This window comes from Peromyscus leucopus, chromosome 3 (assembly GCF_004664715.2).
Source record: "Peromyscus leucopus breed LL Stock chromosome 3, UCI_PerLeu_2.1, whole genome shotgun sequence".
Lineage (NCBI taxonomy): Eukaryota > Metazoa > Chordata > Mammalia > Rodentia > Cricetidae > Peromyscus > Peromyscus leucopus.
The window spans coordinates 104,992,562-105,013,795 of record NC_051065.1 but is presented as its reverse complement, the minus strand read 5'-3'; the positions used below and the strand labels follow the sequence as shown (position 1 = coordinate 105,013,795).

The 21,234-nt window shown below is 52.4% G+C and overlaps 1 protein-coding gene across 3 annotated transcripts in view; it reads right to left on the bottom strand.

The window, feature by feature from the left end:
• Mgll (monoglyceride lipase) overlaps positions 1-21,234 on the bottom strand; it is a 106,350-nt gene that overhangs the window by 52,792 nt on the left and 32,324 nt on the right. For all 3 annotated transcript variants that reach the window (XM_037203907.1, XM_037203906.1, XM_028854273.2), the window contains exon 3: positions 14,711-14,817. In XM_037203907.1, coding sequence (XP_037059802.1) covers positions 14,711-14,817 — 107 coding nt within the window. The remainder of the gene's footprint in view (positions 1-14,710; positions 14,818-21,234) is intronic.

Genomic DNA, 21,234 nt, shown 5'->3' with positions numbered 1-21,234 from the left:
GCTGGCTTGATAGGAACCACGGCTGACCACCTTAGGGGCCTCGCAGGTCCTCTGCTCCTTCTCCCCCATGTCTAATGATCGGCCCCTCCTTATTAAACTGGCGGCTAAACTCTGTCAAACAATGAACAGCATTTGTTAATATTTAACAATATGGACCTAAGGGCCCAGTGTAACCCCTTGTTATAATGAGTCAACGATTTGATTCTTCCTGAGACCAGTGGACAATGCCCGGAGTGACTCCATTTTGCCCTAGCTTCAGCCAACTCCATCTCGTGCTCCACGCAACTGCTCCCCAGCCCCTGCTAAGCACATGCTGCAGAGGAGAACACTCTCATGCAGCCGCACCTGCAGCTTTGGGAGGCCCATTGTTTTATAACATAGAACAAATTGTTTTAATCAACTCAACTGAAACTTCTGCCCCTGGCCTGCTTCTGGTGTGTGTGATGTAATTATGCTTTTGGGTTTAGAAACCCTGTCCTCCCTCTCTCCTGGGTAGAACTCTTTCTGGGATGAGCCTGCTCTCAACTTCGGATGAAGGTCTTGTCACCTGACTAATCACCTGACTCTTATCGAGTGGCATCCTGTGTCTCAAGTGGATGCAGCACCTGCCTGGACATGTCCAGCTGTATGACTCTTACCGGGCCACCCAGCCCCTGCTCTGAGCTCAGCCCCCCAGAGTCCTCCCTGCCCCTTCTCTCTCATTGCTCCCCCATTCTCAAACTCATCCAGAAATGGAACCCCAGCTGTGGGAGAGTTGGAAATGAGGGTAAACTGAGGACAGTGTTCCTCATTCATGTCACAGATGTCCTTGTCACACCTGGCCTCGGTGGCCATATCTCAGTGGTGAGGGAGGAGACAGAAAGTTAAAAAGAGAATCGGGTCCAACACCGGAGAAGCCAAGTTTAGCTGGGAAACGAACACATGGCCAGGACACTAAAAATACAGCCTTTGGTAAATGCCGTCCTCAAGCAAACTATGGATGTGAGAGTCAGGAGCAGGTGTGGGGGTGGGGGTGCTGAGAGAGGTGTGAGCTGGACCCCACTATGCTGGCCAGAGCACAGGCGTTTCAGGGTGGCCGGGCCACCGGAGAGGCTGCTGCCCAGCCACAGCCAGTGCTCAATTCTCAAAAGTTCTGACACTTGCACGAAGCTGTGTGTTTGGGAAAGAGCCGGGGCACCCTGGTCAGGCACCCCAGCCATCACCAGCAACTGCGTGAGGTGAAAACAGGAATCCATGGCGGGGACAGCAGCCAGCATTCTCCCTGACCCCGAAGCCTTTTCTCTGGGACATCCTGGTGGGCACGCCGCCGCCGCCGCTGGCAGAAGTTGGCCAAGCTGCTGGCATCAGCACCATTCTCCTCCCCGCCGCCTGGGCTGGTTTAGCCGTCTCCAAACTTTGGCCACACCTGTGGTCAAGCCCACGCTTTGGCACGTCGCCCCTGCAGTGGCCTCCATCTCACACGTCCTTGGGAGAAGAACCCCGTCTAACCAAGGGGCTTTGGCCTGGCCTTGTCTCTTCCCGCTGAACTTTCCCACTTCTGAATGGGAGCATACCCAGGGTGTCTGGCTCACCGCACTGTCACCAGCTCCGGGCCCGCTCTGGGCTGAGAGGCCTCATGCTGTCCTTCTGAGGACCCCTGTCACCCCGCCCTCTGCAGCTCCTCCTCATTCCTCACATTTTCACCCTGTGTTTGGCTATGACTTCCAGTACTCAGCAAGCCTTCCAGGCAGCACTCTGGTTGAGGTTAGCAACCCCTCCCCGGTTAGGCCTCTCTCGACTCAATGCAGAACCCACCTTTGACGTGCCCTGGGGAGAGAGCACCCTTCTCTTTTATGGATGGATGGATGGCACATTGCTCCGTCAATTCTGAGGGCCTGGGGGAAGGGAAGCAGAGGAGCTGCCCCGGCAGGGGCGAAGGGGCAGCGGAGTCGGGGTGGCTTCTCCAGTCTCCTCCACCACCTGGGGGATGGCTCCCTGTGCTGCACACTTGGCCCCTGAGTGTCAGCCACAGGCCTGGTATGTAGGGTACACCGACTGAAGGATGGGAAGTGCTAGAAGAGCCGGGGCCACACCAGGCCATAGTTAAGTGCTGAGCACTGCTGTGGGGCATGTATTTCATGAGCTGTGTATGTGCCCCTCTGCCACAGCAACTGGACCTTCTCCAACGCGGTCATAAGTCACACCAAGCAAGGTCTGAAAGGCTCCTTGCCAAGATAATCAGGAGTAAAATAACCATTAATGAGAAAAACCATCGGGGGCTGGAGAGATGGCTCAGCGGTTAAGAGCACTGGCTGCTCTTCCAGAGGTCCTGGGTTCAGTTCCCAGCACCCACATGGCAGCTCACACCTGTCTGTAAGTCCATTTCCAGGGCTTCTGGCAACTTCACATAGACATACGTGCAGACAAAACACCAATGAATATAAAATACAAATAAATTACATTAAAAAAGAAAAATCATCTGTGCTATGACAGCTCTTATTTTTAATTAAAACTCAAACTCCAGGGTTCAAGTGATTCTGCTGCCTCAGCATCCTGGGGTGGGTGGAGAACAGCCCCCAGCTGAGGAATCATGTAAGGACCCACTGCGGTAGACACCCTTGCACAGACTTGAAAGGGCAGGCACCGTAAGGACTACCACGTTGTCTAAACCGGTGACATGGCAATGGTTTGGCTGAGGGGATGGTTTCTACTGCAGATGTGAGGGAGAAACAGGCAGAGGCATCTGGAAGATTCCAGAGCAGAGACTGAACACGGCCAGGAGAAGCAGGAGCAGAGCAGAAGGTAAGAGAGAGGGAGGAGAGAGAGGGAGGAAGAGAGAGAGAGGGGGGGGAAGCGGGGCAGAGCATGGGGAAGACAGGGAATGTGGGCAAAGGAGAAGGTAAGAAAGAGCCTGGCTGAGAGAGCAGGGCTCTGAGGAGACCGAGAATCAGGGAGAGCCTGTGAGCCAGGGGAGCTTAGGGCAAGGAGAGCTGGGAAAAGCAAGCATGCCAGCATGAACTCTGAACCGTGTAACGGGTACTGAGGGAGCCTGGAGGCCAGCCTGAGCTCTGGTATGCTAATAGGCACCACAGATAGCCATTGGTCCCTTCTGCCAGTGATAAGGAAAATGGCTCCTTTGGTAGAGGAGAGTCTGCTTCACACATTCCTGAGGGATGCTGGCTTTTGTCTAGCCGCCAGGATTTGGGGCAATGGACTTTCCTCTAGACCTGACACACATGGCTTCCAGAAAAGGGGTCAGACCCCTCCAAGCCTAATAAGGAATCACCAGTCATAGTCAGTATCAGAAAGGTTTCCTGGGTTCTGGGCATGCTCTGTGAATTAGTGAATTTAACTCCTTCCTAACCTGCTACTGACCCCAGGGGACTGAAAGAGACTTGGAGTCCTCTGCTGCAGAGGGCGAGAAAATAGGCTGATCTCCTCAGGGTCCCAAAGCCAGTAGTTTAAGGGAACCCACCCTGAGTCTCCTAGATCCCAAAGTCTGTGTTTCTCCTCTACACCTGGATATAACCCATAATATGCACAATAATAGATATAACCCGTGATATATAAAAGTATTGTGGGTATAACCCATAATAGGCAAATCTTTCTCAGTTCCAGAACCACAGAGAACATCATCTCTGGAGCAGACATCCTTCCCTACTCAATCTTTCTTTTTAATACAGGACCACATGTAATCTGGCTTTCCCCCCCCCCCTTCAACAAGTGACTCATTTAAACACTTCAGAAACTGCCTCTTCAAGAGCCCCAGAGTGATTCTGTTCTCTTTTCGCCAGGAAACCTTAAATATTTTCATCTGAGGGACCACATGAGTAATTCTGGACTAGTGACTATGCCTTCGGGGTAAATTCCGCTTGAAACACTACCAGACAGAAAAAACACTTGGCAGCTCCCACAGCCTCCGGGGAAGATGGCCTGTGCCCCCACCTCAAGCTCCAGCTGTCAGAGCCCAAAATCGCTGCCATCAGACACACCCTGCAGGTTCCTGTCACTCCCATGTAGCTGAGCAACAGGTACCTGACTCATGTGCATCTCAAGGCTCACACTGCACCTCTCCTCAGAATCACTCGCTATGCGTGTGTGCTCCAACAGAGTTGACGTGGCCAGGTTCGGTGGATACAGGGGATGAAGACACTTGCCACCAAACCTGACACCCAAAGCCCTGGGAACTAAGTGGTGGGAGGAAAGAACTGACTCCCAAAGTTGTCCTCTGACCTCCACGTGAATGCCATGGCATGTGTGTGCCCTGGCATGAGTGTGAGTATGCGTAAGCACAAATAAATGCAGTTATTGTAATAACAACAACAACAACAATAATAATAATAATAATAAAGTTTGTGCCAGGCATAGTGGCACACACCTGTAATCCTAGGACCCGGGAGAGTGAGGCACGAAGCTGTGAATCTGAGGTCAGGAAGGTCTACCTAGTGAGGTCTAGGCCAACCACCACCGTGACAAAGGGTAGGGCTGGTGACACAGGGATGACAGGGCGGTGAAAGCCCGCAGGAATGGTGCCCTCCTGGTGGGCCACATCTGTAGCCGGAGTCTTTCTGCCTTGCCCACAGTCAGGACAAATCTTTGTCACCCGCCAGTCCCACAGCCGCTCAGACCCAACCAAGTAAACACAGAGACTTATATTGCTTACAAATTGTATGGCCGTGGCAGGCTTCTTGCTAACTGTTCTTATAGCTTTAAGTAACCCATTCTACTTCTTATACACAACTAGTATCTTTACTTCTTATGAGCTTATTACTACTCTATACCTCGCCCCGTAGCTGGTGGCTTATCGGCGTCTTCACATGCTGCTGGTCATGGCGGCGGCTGCAGCGTCTCTGGTCATTGTGGCGGCTGCAGCGTCTCCTTCTGCCTTTTTGTCCTTTTATTTCTCCTCTCTGTTAGTCCCGCCTATCTTTCCTGCCTAGCCACAGCCGATCAGGTTTTATTTATTAACCAATCAGAACAACTTGACATACAGACCATCCCCCAGCACAGCCAAGTGCAGACCATCTCAAACACCTGCACTCAGGCCCATGGTCCTAATCATCCTCTATACGGACCCGCTGGGTAAAGCCACAAGGAACCCAAGAAGGGCTCCCACAGGACATACAGAACATCCCACAGCACACATCACCTTCCAGGTCAGAAGCAGCAGGAGGCTTCAGTAGCTTTCCTGCTTCACTTTCAAAACACACAAGAAAGGTTTCCGTTTAGAACCAACAGAAACTGTCACTCTGAGGAGCCTGCAAGTAGGAAAAACAGTTCCTCTGGGTAAAGGCAGTGCCTAAAGTGTGATAAAGAGAGAAGGGCAGAGGACAAGCCTTCTGCTGGCTGTTAATCAGTCCCTTAGTCCTCACAGGTACACACAAGTACTTCAGAGGCCCAGGTAGGGAAACGGAGGCCTGGGAGGTCACCATCATCAGGCCCTGTGAAGACTTCTGTAATTCCCCAGCATGGCCAAAGCCCAACTCAAGCTCTGCCACTAACTTCCCTCCTGAAGTCTGTCTGTCTCTTCTGTCACACTGATGCTTTGGGGTCTCACACCCTGCCACTGGGGACACCTCCACCTCCAGCTCTACCCCACAGTGTATCCACTCACTGCAGACCCTACACAAGGCTTCCTGTGGAGACCTGACCAGCCTCTGGGCTTTGGAACCCACCTGCCAGATCAGCCCTCTCCCAACAGTCTCCTTTCTGGATCTCCCCAGCTGCCCATCTTGGGCTCTTTCTTGGTCATCCTGACAGACAAGATGGAGCAGTGGCTCTGTGAGGTCCCCAGGGAAGGTTCTGGAAGTCAGCTGGGCCACAGTAACAATGTACGGTAGTTTTGTTGTTAATTTTTAGACAAAGTCTTACTATGTAGCTCAGATTGCCTGGAACTTGCTATGTAGAGCAGCTGGCCTTGAACTCACAGAGCTCCACTGACCTCAGCCTTTAGGGTGCTAGCATTACGAGTGTGCACCGTCCCCTCCCAGGGCATGGCAGTCTTTGTGGTGAGGTTTTTGGAAGGAGCCCCTTTCTTTCTGAGACAAAGCCTTGCTTTGTTGGGCTGGGGGCTCTCTGCCTCCGGGGCTTCTTTCTTTACCACCATCATGGTCATGCGGCCCTCTGTGAAGCTCTGCATACCGAGTGCCACTGTGTATGCACTAATGTCCCATCTTAGGAGATAAAGCAGGGAGGCTCTGAAAGTCATCCTGAGGTCACCCAGGCAGCAGGCAGCAAGGTCAAGGTTGCAGGGGCTGCCAGCAGTTCACACACCAGAGAGCAGCCATACAATTCCACATCTCAGAAACACATGGGAATGGGATCGCAGACTGCACGGTCCTGGAGGGCTCCGGCCTAGTCCTCACTGCCCCTCATGGAAGGCACTGACTGCATGGGTTTCCTGAGTGGGCACATGAACCGACTAAAGAGATTTGAGACCTTCCGAGTCCTCAGGGCCTCTGTTTTCTAAGACAGAAAGCGGTTCCCCAAAGAAAGTTTGCAGCCACTCAGTTTAGCTGTAGAAACAGAGCAACACCAGCAATCTGTAACTTAAGAACTTCGGAGCCATGCCAGCTCAGGCAAGTCTCAGCTGTTAAGAAAGAGCATCCGATGCTAGATGTGGTGGTGAATGCCTTAAATCCCTGTGCTGGGCAGGGCAAGGCAGGGAGATGCTGAGTTCTGGCCAGCCTGGACTACATAGCAAGGCCGTGACTCAGAAAAAATCACATACATTACAATTCAATGTTTAGGATTCGTCAGTTGCCAAGTAGCTGAACCAGGGGCCCTGAGGGTACCAATAACCGCTAATGCTGGAATACTGTGTCCCTGGGGCCAAAGGCCCCAGCTTACCAACTTACGAAGAGGAGAGGCTTACTTGGGTTCCTGGTTATGGAGGGTTCAGTCAGTCTCTGGTTATGTGGCTTTGTTTTTTGTCCTATGGGAGGTAGCACGTCATAGTGGCAGTGTGTGATGGGGCAAAGCTATTCACCTCCTGGCTGGACAGCTAAAGAGAGGCAACCCTTATTCCCACCCATGACCTCCCACTATTCCCCGCCCTTAAAAATCCCCACCTCCCCCAAGCTGAGGACCAAGCCTTCAACACATGGGCCTTTAAGGACACCCTGGAACCTAACAATAGCAAACACTGTACCAGAATCTCTGTTAACAATTCCATCGGCTCTAAGAATGGAGATAGAGCCTGCCACCTCGGGAGGCTGAGGCAGGAGGATTATGAATTCAAGGCCAGATGGTACTATATATGGAGAAACCAAAACAAGAGCGCCCCTTCCATTTATGTGACAGCTTTATCAACACTCTAATTCAAGACGACATTTCAACATTCCATTCTCTGATGGGGAAACTGAGGGTTAGCACCTTCCGCTAACTTGTCTCTGTTCACCAGCTGGTGCTGGGCATGCCGTCGGACAAGTAGTAAGTTACCACAGAATGAAAGCCTGGGATCCCCACCTGAACCCGCCTAACCCACCTCCTCCATGAGGCATCCTTTGAAATCCAGCCCCAAACTCTTCCCTGCGGCTCCTCAGCCGGCTTCTTCTTCTTCGGACATGTGCTGAGTCTCATAGACACACAAGGTGTCCTTGTACAAGTTCATGAGCTCAATGGTTCCCACAGTGGGTCCCGGGCCAGCAGCACTGGCATCATGGCAGCCTATGCCCATTGGCATGCATGTGCCCAGATCATGACAGGCTGGCTGAATTTGAAAATATGGGGGTGCTGGTGTCCCCTGAGTTGCAGAGCTGGCCTCACTCTTGTTTCCTCATAGACTCAGCACTGGCGATTTTTCTCGGTTTTGCCCCCGTCTTATGGATAAGCCAACTCTGGCTGGCAAGGACTTCATCTCTACCAGGGAAGAGGCAAATAACCACATTTCCACACAAATTCACATCAGAGATTTACACAAAACTGAGGGTCTGGATATGTGCAATTGAATAATGCAGATGGACAAGAAAGAGCGGGGTAGGAAGGCTAAGTCGCCAGGGGGCTGGCGGCTCCTGATGCTCTGAGGACGGCAGGTTCAGGTTCCCTGCGCCTCATCCTGTTCCCTGTCACCCCAAGTTGGCCGGGCCTCCACAGCATCAGCAAGCCACGTCCTCTGTTATTCTCACTCTTGTATTTACTAAGGCGTGAAACGGTGTCAACACATTCTCAAGCATTTCTGACAGACATGGATGACTTGCAGCTGGCGGCCACCTCCTTTATTAACAGAGCACATCTCAGAGAGGCCCGAATCAGCGCCGACCCCTGCATGGAAACCACCACAGGTCACCTTCGGGCTTGCCCCTGAATTTTCTCAGTACTGTTTATATCCACGCGGGGCCCACCCCTGAGTCATCACCAACACCCACGGTCATTCCCTCAAAACTTCCTCTTTTCTCACACCCCAGCTGAGGGCTCGGTGGTTTTTTGTTTTTTTTTAATCTTCCTTTAGCACTTTCCCTCAAATATTTGCAGATAATTAATTCACTGTTAATTTGCCGAGGATGCTTTCTTTATATTTTGTAAATAGAAAGCTGGGCCCAGCAAACTCCCTTAAGTTTCCTTCCTTCTTTCTACCTTAAGTTTCCTTCCTTCTTCCTTTTCCCCTCCGTTCCTTCCTTCTTTTCTCCTTGCCACCTCCTTCCCTTTCTTTCCCTCTCTCTGTCCCTTCTCCCCCCGCCCCTTTTTGGGGGGTGGGCTAGATGGAACCTAGGGCCTCCACACGGTGAGCAGGTGCTCTGACATTGAGGACACCCTGGCGACATGTCTTTATTTTTAACAGCACTGCTGGGAAATGCTTTCGGAGTGAGACATGATGGCCATGGTCTAGGGTGCCATGGGTGGTGGACCTCCCTCCTCCTTACGCCAGATGTCCGGGATGCCTGCGTGGAGGGCCGAGGGGTTTCTAGCGAGTCATGGGAGCAGCTGCAGACCCAGTGACTGCATGCACACCCACTAATGGCTTTCTTACGCTATGTTTAGAAAGTCACAGGAAACTCCCTTCTGGTGCCTCTACCTGCGCAGAAGTGGCTGGAATCCCCCTACCTCTGCCTGCCTGCACTGCGTCTCTCATGGATCCCCTCTCCTCGGGAGGGAGCCTGGCCTCCAGGCTCAGAGCTCTTCCCAGCAATAAGCAGTCCTCCCTGCTTACTGCTCCACAGGGATTCTTTAGAGGCCTGAGCTCAGCAGCCCAGGGCTCGGCTCTTCTCTTCTGCCTGCTCCTCTCTGCTTAGACTCTGGGGTCCGGCTACATCAGGAGATGCATGATAGTGCAGATCTGAGAGACTTTGTGGCCTCCCCTGCCCTGGCTCTCAACCAGGACAGCCATAGACTCACCTAGAGTAACTAAGACGTCTGGGCTGTGCCAAAGACCAAAGACAGGAGGGTCTGAGGATGAGGGAGGCAGACATCACTCTCCATCCAGGCTCCCCAGGGTTTTCAGAGGTAGCCAAGGCAGAAGCAGGGTTCCCTGTGGTCAGTATCCTTCTGTGCTGGCTAATTTTATGTCAACTTGACACAGTCTATGGAGTCATCTGAGAGGAGGGAACCTCAATTAAGAAAATGCCTCCATAAGATTGGGCTGTAGGCAGGTCTGTAGGGCATTTTCTTAATTAATGATTGATGGGGGAGGGCTCACTCATTATGGATGCAGACACCCCTGGGCTGGTGGTCCTGAGTTCTATAAGAAAACAGGCTGAGCAAGCCATGAGGAGCAATCCAGTAAGCAGTACTCCTCTATGACTTCTGCATCAGCTCCTGCTTCCAGGTTCTACCCTGCTTGAGTTCCAGTCCTGACTTCCTTCAGTGATGGACTGTGGTGTAGAAGTATAAGCCAATTAAGTTCTCTCCTCCCTAACTTGCTTTTGGTCATAGTGTTTCATCACAGCAATTGTAACCCCAACTAGGACACCTTCCTTTTCCAGTAAGATCCTACTCGTGTGGTATGACCTGCTACCCTGCCCAGCCCTGCAGGATCTGGGGATACCTGTGTACCTCAGAGACACTGGTCATTGCCTTGGCATCCAAATATCAGGTTCTGTGGTTCCCCTGTTCAGGACACACACTCACATCATTTACAAGCTCCCCTGGCCCCCAGCCACCGGACCCACTCCACAGTGGTGGGTCCTGACAGTGATCAGTCCCGCTCCCACAGATACTCAATCATTTAATGTGAATTACAAATTCCTCTGGCCATTCAACAAACACCAGTGATGCTTCCAGTGCCCGGGCTATGTGTAGATGATTGGGGCGATTCTGTGGCTGAGAGAGGGACCAATGAACAGGATGATGAAATAGTCCGTGCTTGCCTCACCTGAGGGAACCCATCGCTCCCAGCATGACAAGTACCACATGCTTTTGGAGAAGGGCTGCTGGACTGGGGGGCAGCCCGGGCTATAAGTCACTGTGCCAGTGTACCCCTCTTGGCACAACACCCTATCCAGAGCAAATGTACAGTTAGGAGCTTTGAACCCATATTACTGTTGACGTTTGTAATAGCTGTCCCCTCCGATCTTATAGAAAAGTATGTGGATGGATAACATGAAAAGACGGTCTTGTGACTTAGTAGAGCATCCTGAATGCATCCACAGTAGCAATGCAAGTGTGGCTGTGGCCCAGAGAACCGCCAGCCATGACCATTCTCTCCCTCTTTCTTTCTCAGGCTCCCTGCCTGGCTTGGATCAGCAGTTGACAGTTTCGTTTTCTTGCCTCCCTTGCAGCTAGCTATCACCATGGAAGCAGGGTCTGGCCAGTGGGATCCAGCTGGGGCCTGCTTCAGCTCTCTGAGGTAGGCCTGAGCTTAGTCCCTTCCCTTTTCTGGCCTCCTGCTCAGTACTCCTTGTGGGAGAACATGTGGCTGAAACAGGGCCCGTGGGCGTGAATACTACAGACAAGTAACACCTGTGGGTCAAACCTCTGGACAAGGTCTGGGGTGTTTACAATGCCTTGCCGTTCTTGCCCTGCCTGACTCTGTGGCACAGGAAAAACCAGACTTCTCTTCTTTAGGCTGTGGTGGGGTTTCTGTCTTTCACAATGGACCCATATATGGTTCCAGTGCAAAGGGAATAGCATCCTGGGTTACCCTACTTTAGTTCCTCCACATATGAGATGGAGCTGGTAACCTCAATCTTCAGGAGGAGTTTGAGATAACACCGGGAAAGTGCCTAGAGCAAGGCTGGCAGGCAGCATCAGTGATGGACAGCATCATGGTTTTCCTTCTGGTAATCTGTCCAAACCCACCAGGCCATTTGGGAAAACTCCAAAGGCTAAAATAGAAAAGCAAAGCTAAATTTCTGTCTGCAGGCAAGCTGAGAAAAACGGACCGATAGATAGCCACAGCTCAGCCGCGGGGGATGCACCTGATGAGAAGCCAGCAAGTGGCTGAGCAGAGGGAACTATGGCATCATTTAGAGACACCAGCACTTCTGCAGCTAGCACCGTGGAGGGCAGCGCTGAAGCTGCTGTGGGTTCTCTGTCCAGCTGCTCCATCGAACGTCTCCTGTCTATGCCTTCACTTTATCTCCCCCTGGCCTCTGCAGGCCTGAGACGACCCAGCTGAAGGCAGCAGGTCCAGGATAAGAACCTCCCACCCCCAGCTGAGCTGTCTCTGTTCAGAGCCTTGGGGACATGCCCATTTGGGGATGCAGCACAGCAGCTGGTCTGCCCTGCAACTTTAAGAGTCCTGGAGGAAAGGTCGTCCCCCGTCCCCTCCCCCCCCCCCCCCGCCAACTCCCCCCCCACACACCGCAGCTAGGTCCTTCCTCTAGGTTATCTCAGCAGTCTGACAGTATCATGGCCCACGTGGAAGGTGAAAAGAATGAAGGATGGGGATGACCCGATAAGGTTCAAGTCAGATGGCCTGGACCGCCATCCAGAGGGGAATTGGACCCACTGTGTTCGAGGCTATGCCCCTGTGTCTGGAGAGAAAGCACAAGTGTGCATACACACACACACATGCTCAGTTGGGTTCATTTTTTTTTTTTTTTTTTTTTTTTTTTGGCACATGCAGCAGTATTTCCAGTGTGTCATTCTGGGAACTTGGAACAGGTGAACACAGCCACTCCCGCCCTCCATTTAGAACATCACAGAGCTCTGCCTCAACTTCAGATTTATTTATTTATTTTTGCTGGCAACATCAAAAAGTGGGCTGCTTCTTTTCTCCCTGGACTCTGAAAAAAAAGAATCCTTCAAAAATGGTTTTTCTAAGCACCTCAGTCAGGCAATATAAACAAAGCCTCCCATTGACTTCATCTGGCCTAGTTTATCTGATAAGCAGGCTGCTGCTGAGCTGTAAGACAGATGCCTAAGATTCAGGGTGCTCAGTGCAACAATTCTCTCACGATGTCCCCCAGCACATAGCGACAACCACAACTGATTTTAATGGAGACGGATGCAGCAGGACAAAGCCTTCCTGTCTTGGGATTTTCTAGTGAGCAGAGTGTTGGGCTTAATAATGACAGAGTCCCCACAGCAAAGGCCTCGGGGATAACCCTGGAATATTATCTCCCAAACAACAGTCTCACCAATATAACTAGGGCTGACTGCAGAGCAGCAGAGAACATCGCGGCCATAATGGGGAAGAATTTAGTTAATAATCTCAATTACTGGGACATGTGCATACATCTAGCTTAAGAGGGGCTCCTGGCAAATCAAATTCACAGATCTTTGTGGACAAAAATCACCTAGCAGCCTGTCTATCTCACGTGAGCGTCTCTGTGTGTGGCTGTAGCTCTCTCTCCAGGAGACTCAAGCCACTGCCACAGCTCCCCTGTCCCTCCTTCCAACGGCATCACTTCATTATCCACTCTCATATCAGAGAGACAAAGTGGCATTTCTGGATCTGGGCAGTGGCAGAAAAGCACACTGGACTGTGGGGAAATGACCACGCTGTCCCTGGGAGCCCAGCTTCAGAGGCCAAATCTGGAGACTTTCCAGCCACAGGAACACCACAAAAATAACTCAAGGGCTGCATCCTGGGTTGGGGGTATAGCTCAGCCATAGAGTGCTTGCTGACTCTAGTTCAAATCCTAGTACAAGAAGGACTGGAAGTTGCATACTGACCTGGGCAAGAAGCCCAGCACTGTTGGCAGTACAGGTTTTGTCATGAGAAAAAAAAAACTTTATTTAGCCTGGAGGTATCTATGCACGCCTGTTTGTGTGTAAGCCCGTAACCTGTACATACATGTGTGCATATGTAAATGTGAATGCATGCATGTGTGTATCCATATATGTGTGCTTGCACATCAACACTCCCACACACACATGGATGGTAAGTGTGCATTGTGCTGATGTGTTTACATGTGCACACCCATTTGTGGTCACTGATCCTCACTGTCAACTCACCTGGCTTGAAAAACATCTAAGAGATGATCACAGTACAACTCTGGGTGTGTCTAAGGACACTTCAGGAGAGGATGAACTACGTGGGGAGACCCCACTGGGATGTGGGCGGTGCCATCCCCTAGGCTGGGAACCTGACAGGACAGAAGGGGAGGAAAAAGAAGGCCCTCTGTACAGACTTGCTCTCTCTGCTTCCTGGCTGCTGTGAGCTGCTCTGCTCTGTTCCACCATGAGGGACCAAAACCTCTGAAGCCATGGGCCAAAACTGTTCCTCCTAATCTGTAATGGTGCTGTGTATGCACAGCTGTGCAAACGTGTGTGTGTGTGTGTGTGTGTGTGTGTGTGTATACACATCAGTAACAGTGCTGTGTATGCGCAGCTGTGCATATGTGTGTATACACATCTGTAACAGTGCTGTGTATGCACAGCTGTGCATATGTGTGTGTGTATACACATCTGTAACAGTGCTGTGTATGTGCAGCTGTGCATACGTGTGTGTGTGTGTGTATACACATCTGTAACAGTGCTGCATATGTGCAGCTGTGCATACGCATGTGTGTATGCATACACACGCATGTGCAGACATATTCAAGACTTTTCCTATGTGCCCAGCTTGAGGCACTTTATAACCCTCTGCTGGTTCACATAAGATTAAGATTTGACTTAAAGCCGGGCGGTGGTGGCGCACGCCTTTAATCCCAGTACTCGGGAGGCAGAGACAGGCGGATCTCTGTGAGTTCGAGGCCAGCCTGGGCTACCAAGTGAGCTCCAGGAAAAGTGCAAAGCTACGCAGAGAAACCCTGTCTCGAAAAACCAAAAAAAAAAAAGAGACCACTGTATTCATATTAGCCGGGCGGTGGTGGCACACGCCTTTAATCCCAGCACTCAGGAGGCAGAGCCAGGCGGATCTCTGTGAGTTCGAGGCCAGCCTGGTCTCCAAAGTGAGTTCCAGGAAAGGCGCAAAGCTACACAGAGAAACCCTGTCTCAAAAAACCAAAAAAAAAAAAAAAAAAAAAAAAAAAAGATTTGACTTAATCTGACTTACTGCATCCACCTGAAGTCCTGTGGGAGAGAACCAGTGTCCACCTTGAGAGGAGGCACTTTATAGTCGTACCCTAGGACTCCTTGGCCCAGGCGGGCTCCTGGATAAACAGGCCCAGCTTTGGTTTCTCAACCACACTTCCAACAAGCCTGCATGCAAACTCTGATGTGATAGTGACTCCTGGCCAGACACACTGTCCCATTCATATAACCACATGTAAATTTTAATCCAGAGAACAGACTCAGACAAGACGATGGCGGCGGCGGCGGCGGGGTTGGGGGTGGGGTGGACAGGACAGGACAGAACAGCCAGGGGCCTTTCTACCAGCCTTTGTGGTACACCAGAGGTACTCACCATGGTCATGGGCAAACACCAGCATGTCCAGCCCCTTCAACATCTGAGCCAGCTCATCATAACGGCCGCAGTGCTCTCCAGCGCCATGGGACACAAAGATGAGGGCCCTGGAGGATAAGAAGGGAGCAGTTAGGAAAGCCACAGATAAGGCTGCTGGAGCAGCTGGGGAGCTCACACCCAGCCAGCAATGAGTCAGAACCCAACTCCCAGCAACCCGAGCCACCCAGGAAGCCAGGGCTGGTGTTAAAACGCAGTTCCAGAGTTGATGGGAGGGAGCCCACAGCCTGGCCCTCTCTCTGGGTGGGCGCTCAGCAAATGTCCCGCCAGGAAAGCCAGTGCCTGAGAGGTTAATGGGAGCTGACCTATGGCAGGGTCAGGCAGAGAGCTAGCACGCACCCAGGACCACTTGTTTCTAGGTCCCCTTCAGGTAAGGAGTTCCTGCCCATAATGATGACAGGGGAACAGTCGCAGGCGCCATTTTACCCGGCCCCCCTGCTGGCCCGTCCCTTTGATTACGAGTGTGAGAGGGCTGTAGTCCTCTGTTGTCATTGTCTGTGTTGTTGTCTCTACAGAGGACAGCGGAATCCAGAGAAGCTACCTGTCCAAGCTTCACAGTAGGTTAGTAAGATCCCAGTCAGAATATGTCTCCTGGCTTTCAGGTCTCCAGCGTACTGCCACAGGACTCAATACAAAACCCACCCAGCCCCTCCTGCCCAGCCCAGCCCCCACATTCACCACAGGGTGTGGCAGCATTGGCCACGAGTTTGCCTCCTGGCTTCCCTGCCAGCAGAGCTCAGCTCTGAGGCATGGACCTCAGAGCTACCCCAGCCTTGCACCCTGGGCCAGGCCCTACACCCAGGCTGGGTGAGCGACCAACCCACTCAAAAGCTGTGTTCTTTCCACAATCCCTCCCAGCCAAGCCATGCAGGCTGCTACCAATGTGGGTCTGTTTCACCCTGCTTCATATTTTAATCCTTGGGAGAACCACCTTTGGCCTATGTGTTTCCCGCCTCTTCCTAAAGACACAGGGGACCTGCTTCCCCGACCTGCTGTGCTCCATGGATATGCAAGCTGCTGGGTTCACTTGGGCATCAATGGGCAGTGACACCTGCCTGCTTGACATCCCTGGGGTAAGCAGACAAGTGTCTTCCACATTTCCCTCAGCTGCTGGGCAGTGTGCCTGGGACCCCAACATCCTCCATCTTCATAGGGAATCCACTTCCCAAGGGATGGCTCAGGGGTGCCCATCCTTGGGACTGTGGGCTTCTATGGTGACTCAGCCCATGGTTACTAACAGAAAAGTGGTCAAGCTGGGTTTTGCAAGACTGTCATCTCCTTACCAGGGCCCGCAGCAGAGGACGGACTCCAGAGGGGTCATTTGGGGTCGAAGAGAACAGTGCAGGCACTATTTCCATGCCCGTGATCATATCTACTCCTTGGTCAGTATGTGACACTTGTTCTGCACAACTTCCCGTCACTCCAGCCACTCCTGGCCTCAGCCCTGTCTGAGGATCACAGGGGAGCATCTGAAACCACTGGTATGTGGGCCCCCCTCCGGAGATCCTGGGTTTGATTGGTCTGGAGGTGGAGAGGCTCCTTATGGCTCACGCACAGCCAAGGCTGAGAAACACCTGCTCTGGTCAACGGTCACAATGTTGCTCAGAGGCTCTGTGAGGCTCCACAGAGGTAAAAAATGCAGCCACTGTGGACACTCAACAGCTACTTCTAAGGCACAGCATTTCCGGGGTGCATGCACAGCATTCCCAGGGTGCATGCTAGTTGAGCCATGGCTTCTCGTCTGTCCACTACGGCACGAAGCCTTCAGGAGCTTACGGCTGTCACCTCTTGGGAAGGAACTGCCTGCACGGCTGCCCACAGTGACTTCTCTGCATCTACCAGCTCCTCCACAGTCCCAGTGGGCATGCTCAGCCTTACTCTGTTACAGGAAGTGGGCTATTGGTAGCTCCAGGTTTCAGATCTGGCACGGTCCCCATTTTGACAAGTTAGCATACACACACATACCATGCACACATGCACGCACATATGTTCTATGTTCACTGGGTCTGTCTGTCTGGCTAAGTGAAATTAAGTCAGGCTGCTTTGCTTAAAGCTCTTTAGAGATCTTCTCCGAGGCCAAACAAAGCCTCGGAAACACCGTCACCGTCCTTCTCTTCTTTACTGCTCAGGAGCCGTCTGTCAGCTTCCTTCCTGTTCCCAGACATGCCAATCGGGGCACGCTACCAGATGCTTAGCTGGGGAGGGCTCGTGTCTGACCATCTCCTTGGTATGAGAACACTCCCCATGGCTGGTGTCTAGCTATGAATGGATGTCCCCGGACACTCAGTTTGGAAGATAACCCGACGTTCCCTCTCCCAAATAGGTCTGCGCTGGCTTGCCGAGAATCCTGCCTCTCGGCTTCCTCCGTCCTGAGGTCTCTGAATCAGAGGTCCCCTCCAGCACGTGTCACCACTGTCTGTCACTTGCTTTCTTTTGTCTCCTCAGTCACCTCTGGGCACGGAGGTCCTGCCTGTCTTTCTACTGTGGTCTCCCCAACTAAGATGTCAATGCCTGAGGTAGCAAAGCCGGGACCTGGCACCTTGCAAGAGGACTCCTCCAACATGCCTGGTTTGGATTTCCCTGTCACGGCAGTCTCAGGTTTAGAAAGCAAGACAAAGCAGGACCTGCCAGAAGCCCTGAAGTTAGCCATCAACTGTACCCGTGGCCCCCTGCCCTCTGGCTTTCTCGGGGCACTGCCCCTCTACATACACACCTGTGGGTGCCCCTAGGACTCCCTCTGTATGCCCCACTAAGCCTGGCGGTTGTATGCCCCGGCCCATGGTTCTTCTTTTTGTATGATCATTTGAAATAAAGGGCCAGCCCCTAGCTCCAGGATTGCTAGAGGCACATCCACAGTCACCCCTCGGAAGCATCTCCTTCGGGGTTTCACAGAACACTGGAACTGAACTTCTGCTTGGAGGAATCTGTGACAGAGCTTGAGAAGCTCAGACATACAGTTAATATCATCCTGGAGGCTGGGAGGCCGGCGTAAGAGCGACCCAGCACTGCGGAGCAGTACCCTCTGGGCCCACAAGACGGGGGTGGTGCTGAAATCAGAGGAGCACTCATTACCCGAAAGATGCCCTCACAAGATCAGGCCTCTGACCATTTCCTTCAGACCCTCACCCAAGAGCCTATGTCCTTCCTGCCATGTCCACACGGCTGCATATAATGCTGCCCCAGCTACGTGTGGTCTCGGCAAGTGCCAGAGTACAGAGGGGGAAGGTTACCTGAAGGGGGGACGCCATGACGCAGCTCCCGTGAGGTCATCATTCACAGTTGGATGGGACTCCGGGGTGATGCAGTTGTTTTAAGGTCCCCTATACACCTTTAACTTCTCACACAAGTTCTAGTAACTCCCATAAATTCACTGGTTCTCCAAGCTGGAGTCTGCCTCTTGTGGATACCCTACTTAGATGATTGTTCACATCTCCCCAGGAAAAGTCAGTGGGTTTTGGTAACCACTCATGATGCCGGGAAAGTCCTCTGTGACCCTCAGCATGGATAGAGAATGGAAGGGGCTCTTGCTCACAAGACAGACGTTACCACGGTACCTAACATGGCTCAGAAGTATGGCTGGGAGCTTGTTAGAGCTGGACCCTGGGGACTTTGAGATAAAAGCATAATGTTGCCCCAGCCTGCACACAGCTTCTTAGTCTAGCAGGAAAGATGCTCAGCAAGAGGGGACATACATATACACACAAAGAGGGAGCAGGCAGGGGAGTCCTACTTGGTCTTGATGGATTGGCCTTTGAAGGAAGGCCTAGGACAGAGTATCTGAGGAGCAAAGTCCAGGCCTGACGAGAGCTTCCCGATTATGGGGACAGGTGCACCAAATCCAGGCACAAGAAGAAGGCCCAGCAGCAGCCAGGCATTGCTCAGTGGTGGTGGTGGTGGTGAGAAAAGAGGGTCTCCCAGGTGGGCAACATGGGGGAGCTGGGAAGAGAAATGGTACCAAGCAGGGTGGTGACCTGATATGACTTCTGTGCTAAACTCTCAGGGCTACTGTGCATCATGGAGCCAGGAGCCAGGAGCCAGGAGGATGCTTGTCAGGGAGCTGATGCAGCCAAGCCCTGAACAGGTGCCAAGGGAAGCGGTCCAGTGCTGCCCCTCCTCCCCTGGCATCCCATATCCCCAACAAAGGACCAGAGCTGAGCATCAGCAGAGCTGTTTGTGCAGACAAGGCAGGACCCACAGCAACAAAATTTAGGTTGCAGAAGAGGCTGCACAGATCCTTTCCCTGGAACTTCCCTATGGCTGCAGCCAGACGGGAGCCAGGCGTTCAGGGGGAAGGCAGTGGCTGTGGGAGGGGCAGCCGGCCCCAGAAGCAGATGGCCTGCCTGGCACCCAGCCCTGAGAGGAGGGGCCACCCTGGAAACCATTTGGAACCTGAGATAAAGGAGGCAGAGGCTCAAAGCTTTTCAGAATGAGTGAGCCCTCACTGGGTGGCATGGCTCTTCCTCCCAAGCAAAATGAACTCGCCCATTCCTAACGGTTCAGGTGGTCTAGTCTTGCTGAGTCTGTTTGTCTGCTTGTGAAGTAGAGATGAGGCCACCAGCACACACCTCAGATGGCACTGCCGGTAAATGAGACGTAGGTGTGCAGCCCGTATGCAGTAGGAAAGCCTACGTTCAAGTTCAGGGCTCTCCACAGCACATTCCTAGACCTCCATAGACCTTGATTTCTACACCTGTGAAATGGGAATCCCACAATTTTTGAGATGGAAGGAGATAAGGGCTCTGTGCTGGCTAGGTTTTTGTTGTTGGGTTGTTGTTGTTGTTGTTTTGGTCAACTTGATACAAGCTATGGTCATCGGAGGGGAGAGAGCCTCAACTGAGAAACTGCCTCCATAAGAGCAGGATGCAGGCAAGCCTGTAGGGCATTTTCTCAGTGATGTGGTGTGGAAGGTCCCAGAGCATTGTGGGTGGAGGCACCTCAGGCTGGTGGTCCTAGGCTCATAAGAAAGCAGGCTGAGCCAGCCATGACGAGCAAGCCACTAAGCAGTGCTTCCCCTCCATTTCTGCTTCAGCGCCTCTCTCCAGGTCCCTACCCAATCTGAGTTCTCGCCCTGGCTTCCCTACAAGGGACTGTGTGGTGCAGGATGTACGTCTGTCTTTATAAACCCTTTCCTCCCCAAGTTGCTCTTGATCATGGTGTTTTCTCACAGCAGTAGTAACCCTAATTAAGACAGGCCCAGAAATGAGCCCAAAGGCTCTGAGTGCCCTCAGTCTTTGAAGTGTCTCCTCTGCCTCGGCTACCCTGGATGGTAAAAACCACCTGTGACCACAGACCTGTCACATTCTTATCTTCCCGCACCAGTCACCTGCTCCCCGAGGCTGAGCAAGACCCCTGGGAAGACAGGCAGGCAACAGGCAGCAAGCACAGCCATCTGGGGACACAGAGCCCAGGGCTGAGAGAACCGGGACTCTCCCTTCTGTTCCCCACAGGACTTTGGGCTTGTGGGCCCTGCTTCACTTGCTCCGACTATCTGCGGAGCAAGGCCTGCTGCCCCCTCCTAGCACTGGGCGGGGAGACTGGGCTCCATCCTGCCCATCCATGTGCTCCAGGACATCAAGGGGAGACACAGTAGGATGGAAGAGATGCTCTGCTCATTCATCAGGACAGAGGCACAGCAGAGGGAATGTGGAGGCAGAGGGACGCAGCGCCCATTCCTACCCGCAAGCCACTCAGGCTGGGGAAGCACAGACACCCTGAATACCATCCATAGTGCCCCCAAGGGCTTCCCCTGAGGAGGGGCGGTGTGTGCTCTTCCTTCTTGTATGTCCCTAGCACCCCACTCACGTAATTGCCTGCTTCATCATTCGCCTCTTACATTGCAGCTGCCAAATCTTACGGCTGTAAAACATGTAAAAGATGCATCTGCTGGTCCCCAGAGGGCCTGTGAGAGTGAGCTGGACCCCTTCTGGGCTCTGTTGAAATCCAAATTTAACTCCTATCCCCTTTGGGGATCAGGAGGGCTGGGCTCCTCCCTGCCTCTGGCAGGGCTTCCCAGTAGAAACAGGTCAGGAGATAAGGACAGGCTGGCACCTGCCAAGGGCCACACAATGTAGAAGAAATAGAAATAAACATATCCTTTGCCATATGGATCAGTAATGCCGATCTCACTGAGATGTGCGACCACTGATTGAGGAGCTGTGGGGGAAAAGCCCAGCATCATGGCCAGAGCCGAGGGATGGGTCTGTAAAACAGCCATGCTGACAGCCGCATCTTGTCTGGCTGGATGCTGGTCTAAGAATATCATTACAAGTTAATTCATTGAGCCCTCAAAAAAACCACATGAGGTTTTGGTCTCTATTCTTCAGATGAGGAAAGTGAGGTTCAGAGGTCTAACCAGCTTGCCTAAGCTCACATAGCCAATAAGCAAGCCAGAGCCAGAGAGACTTGCAAAGCCTGCCCTCCTGACCACCATGCATACAAATCACAAGACGACATCATACATGTGGTCA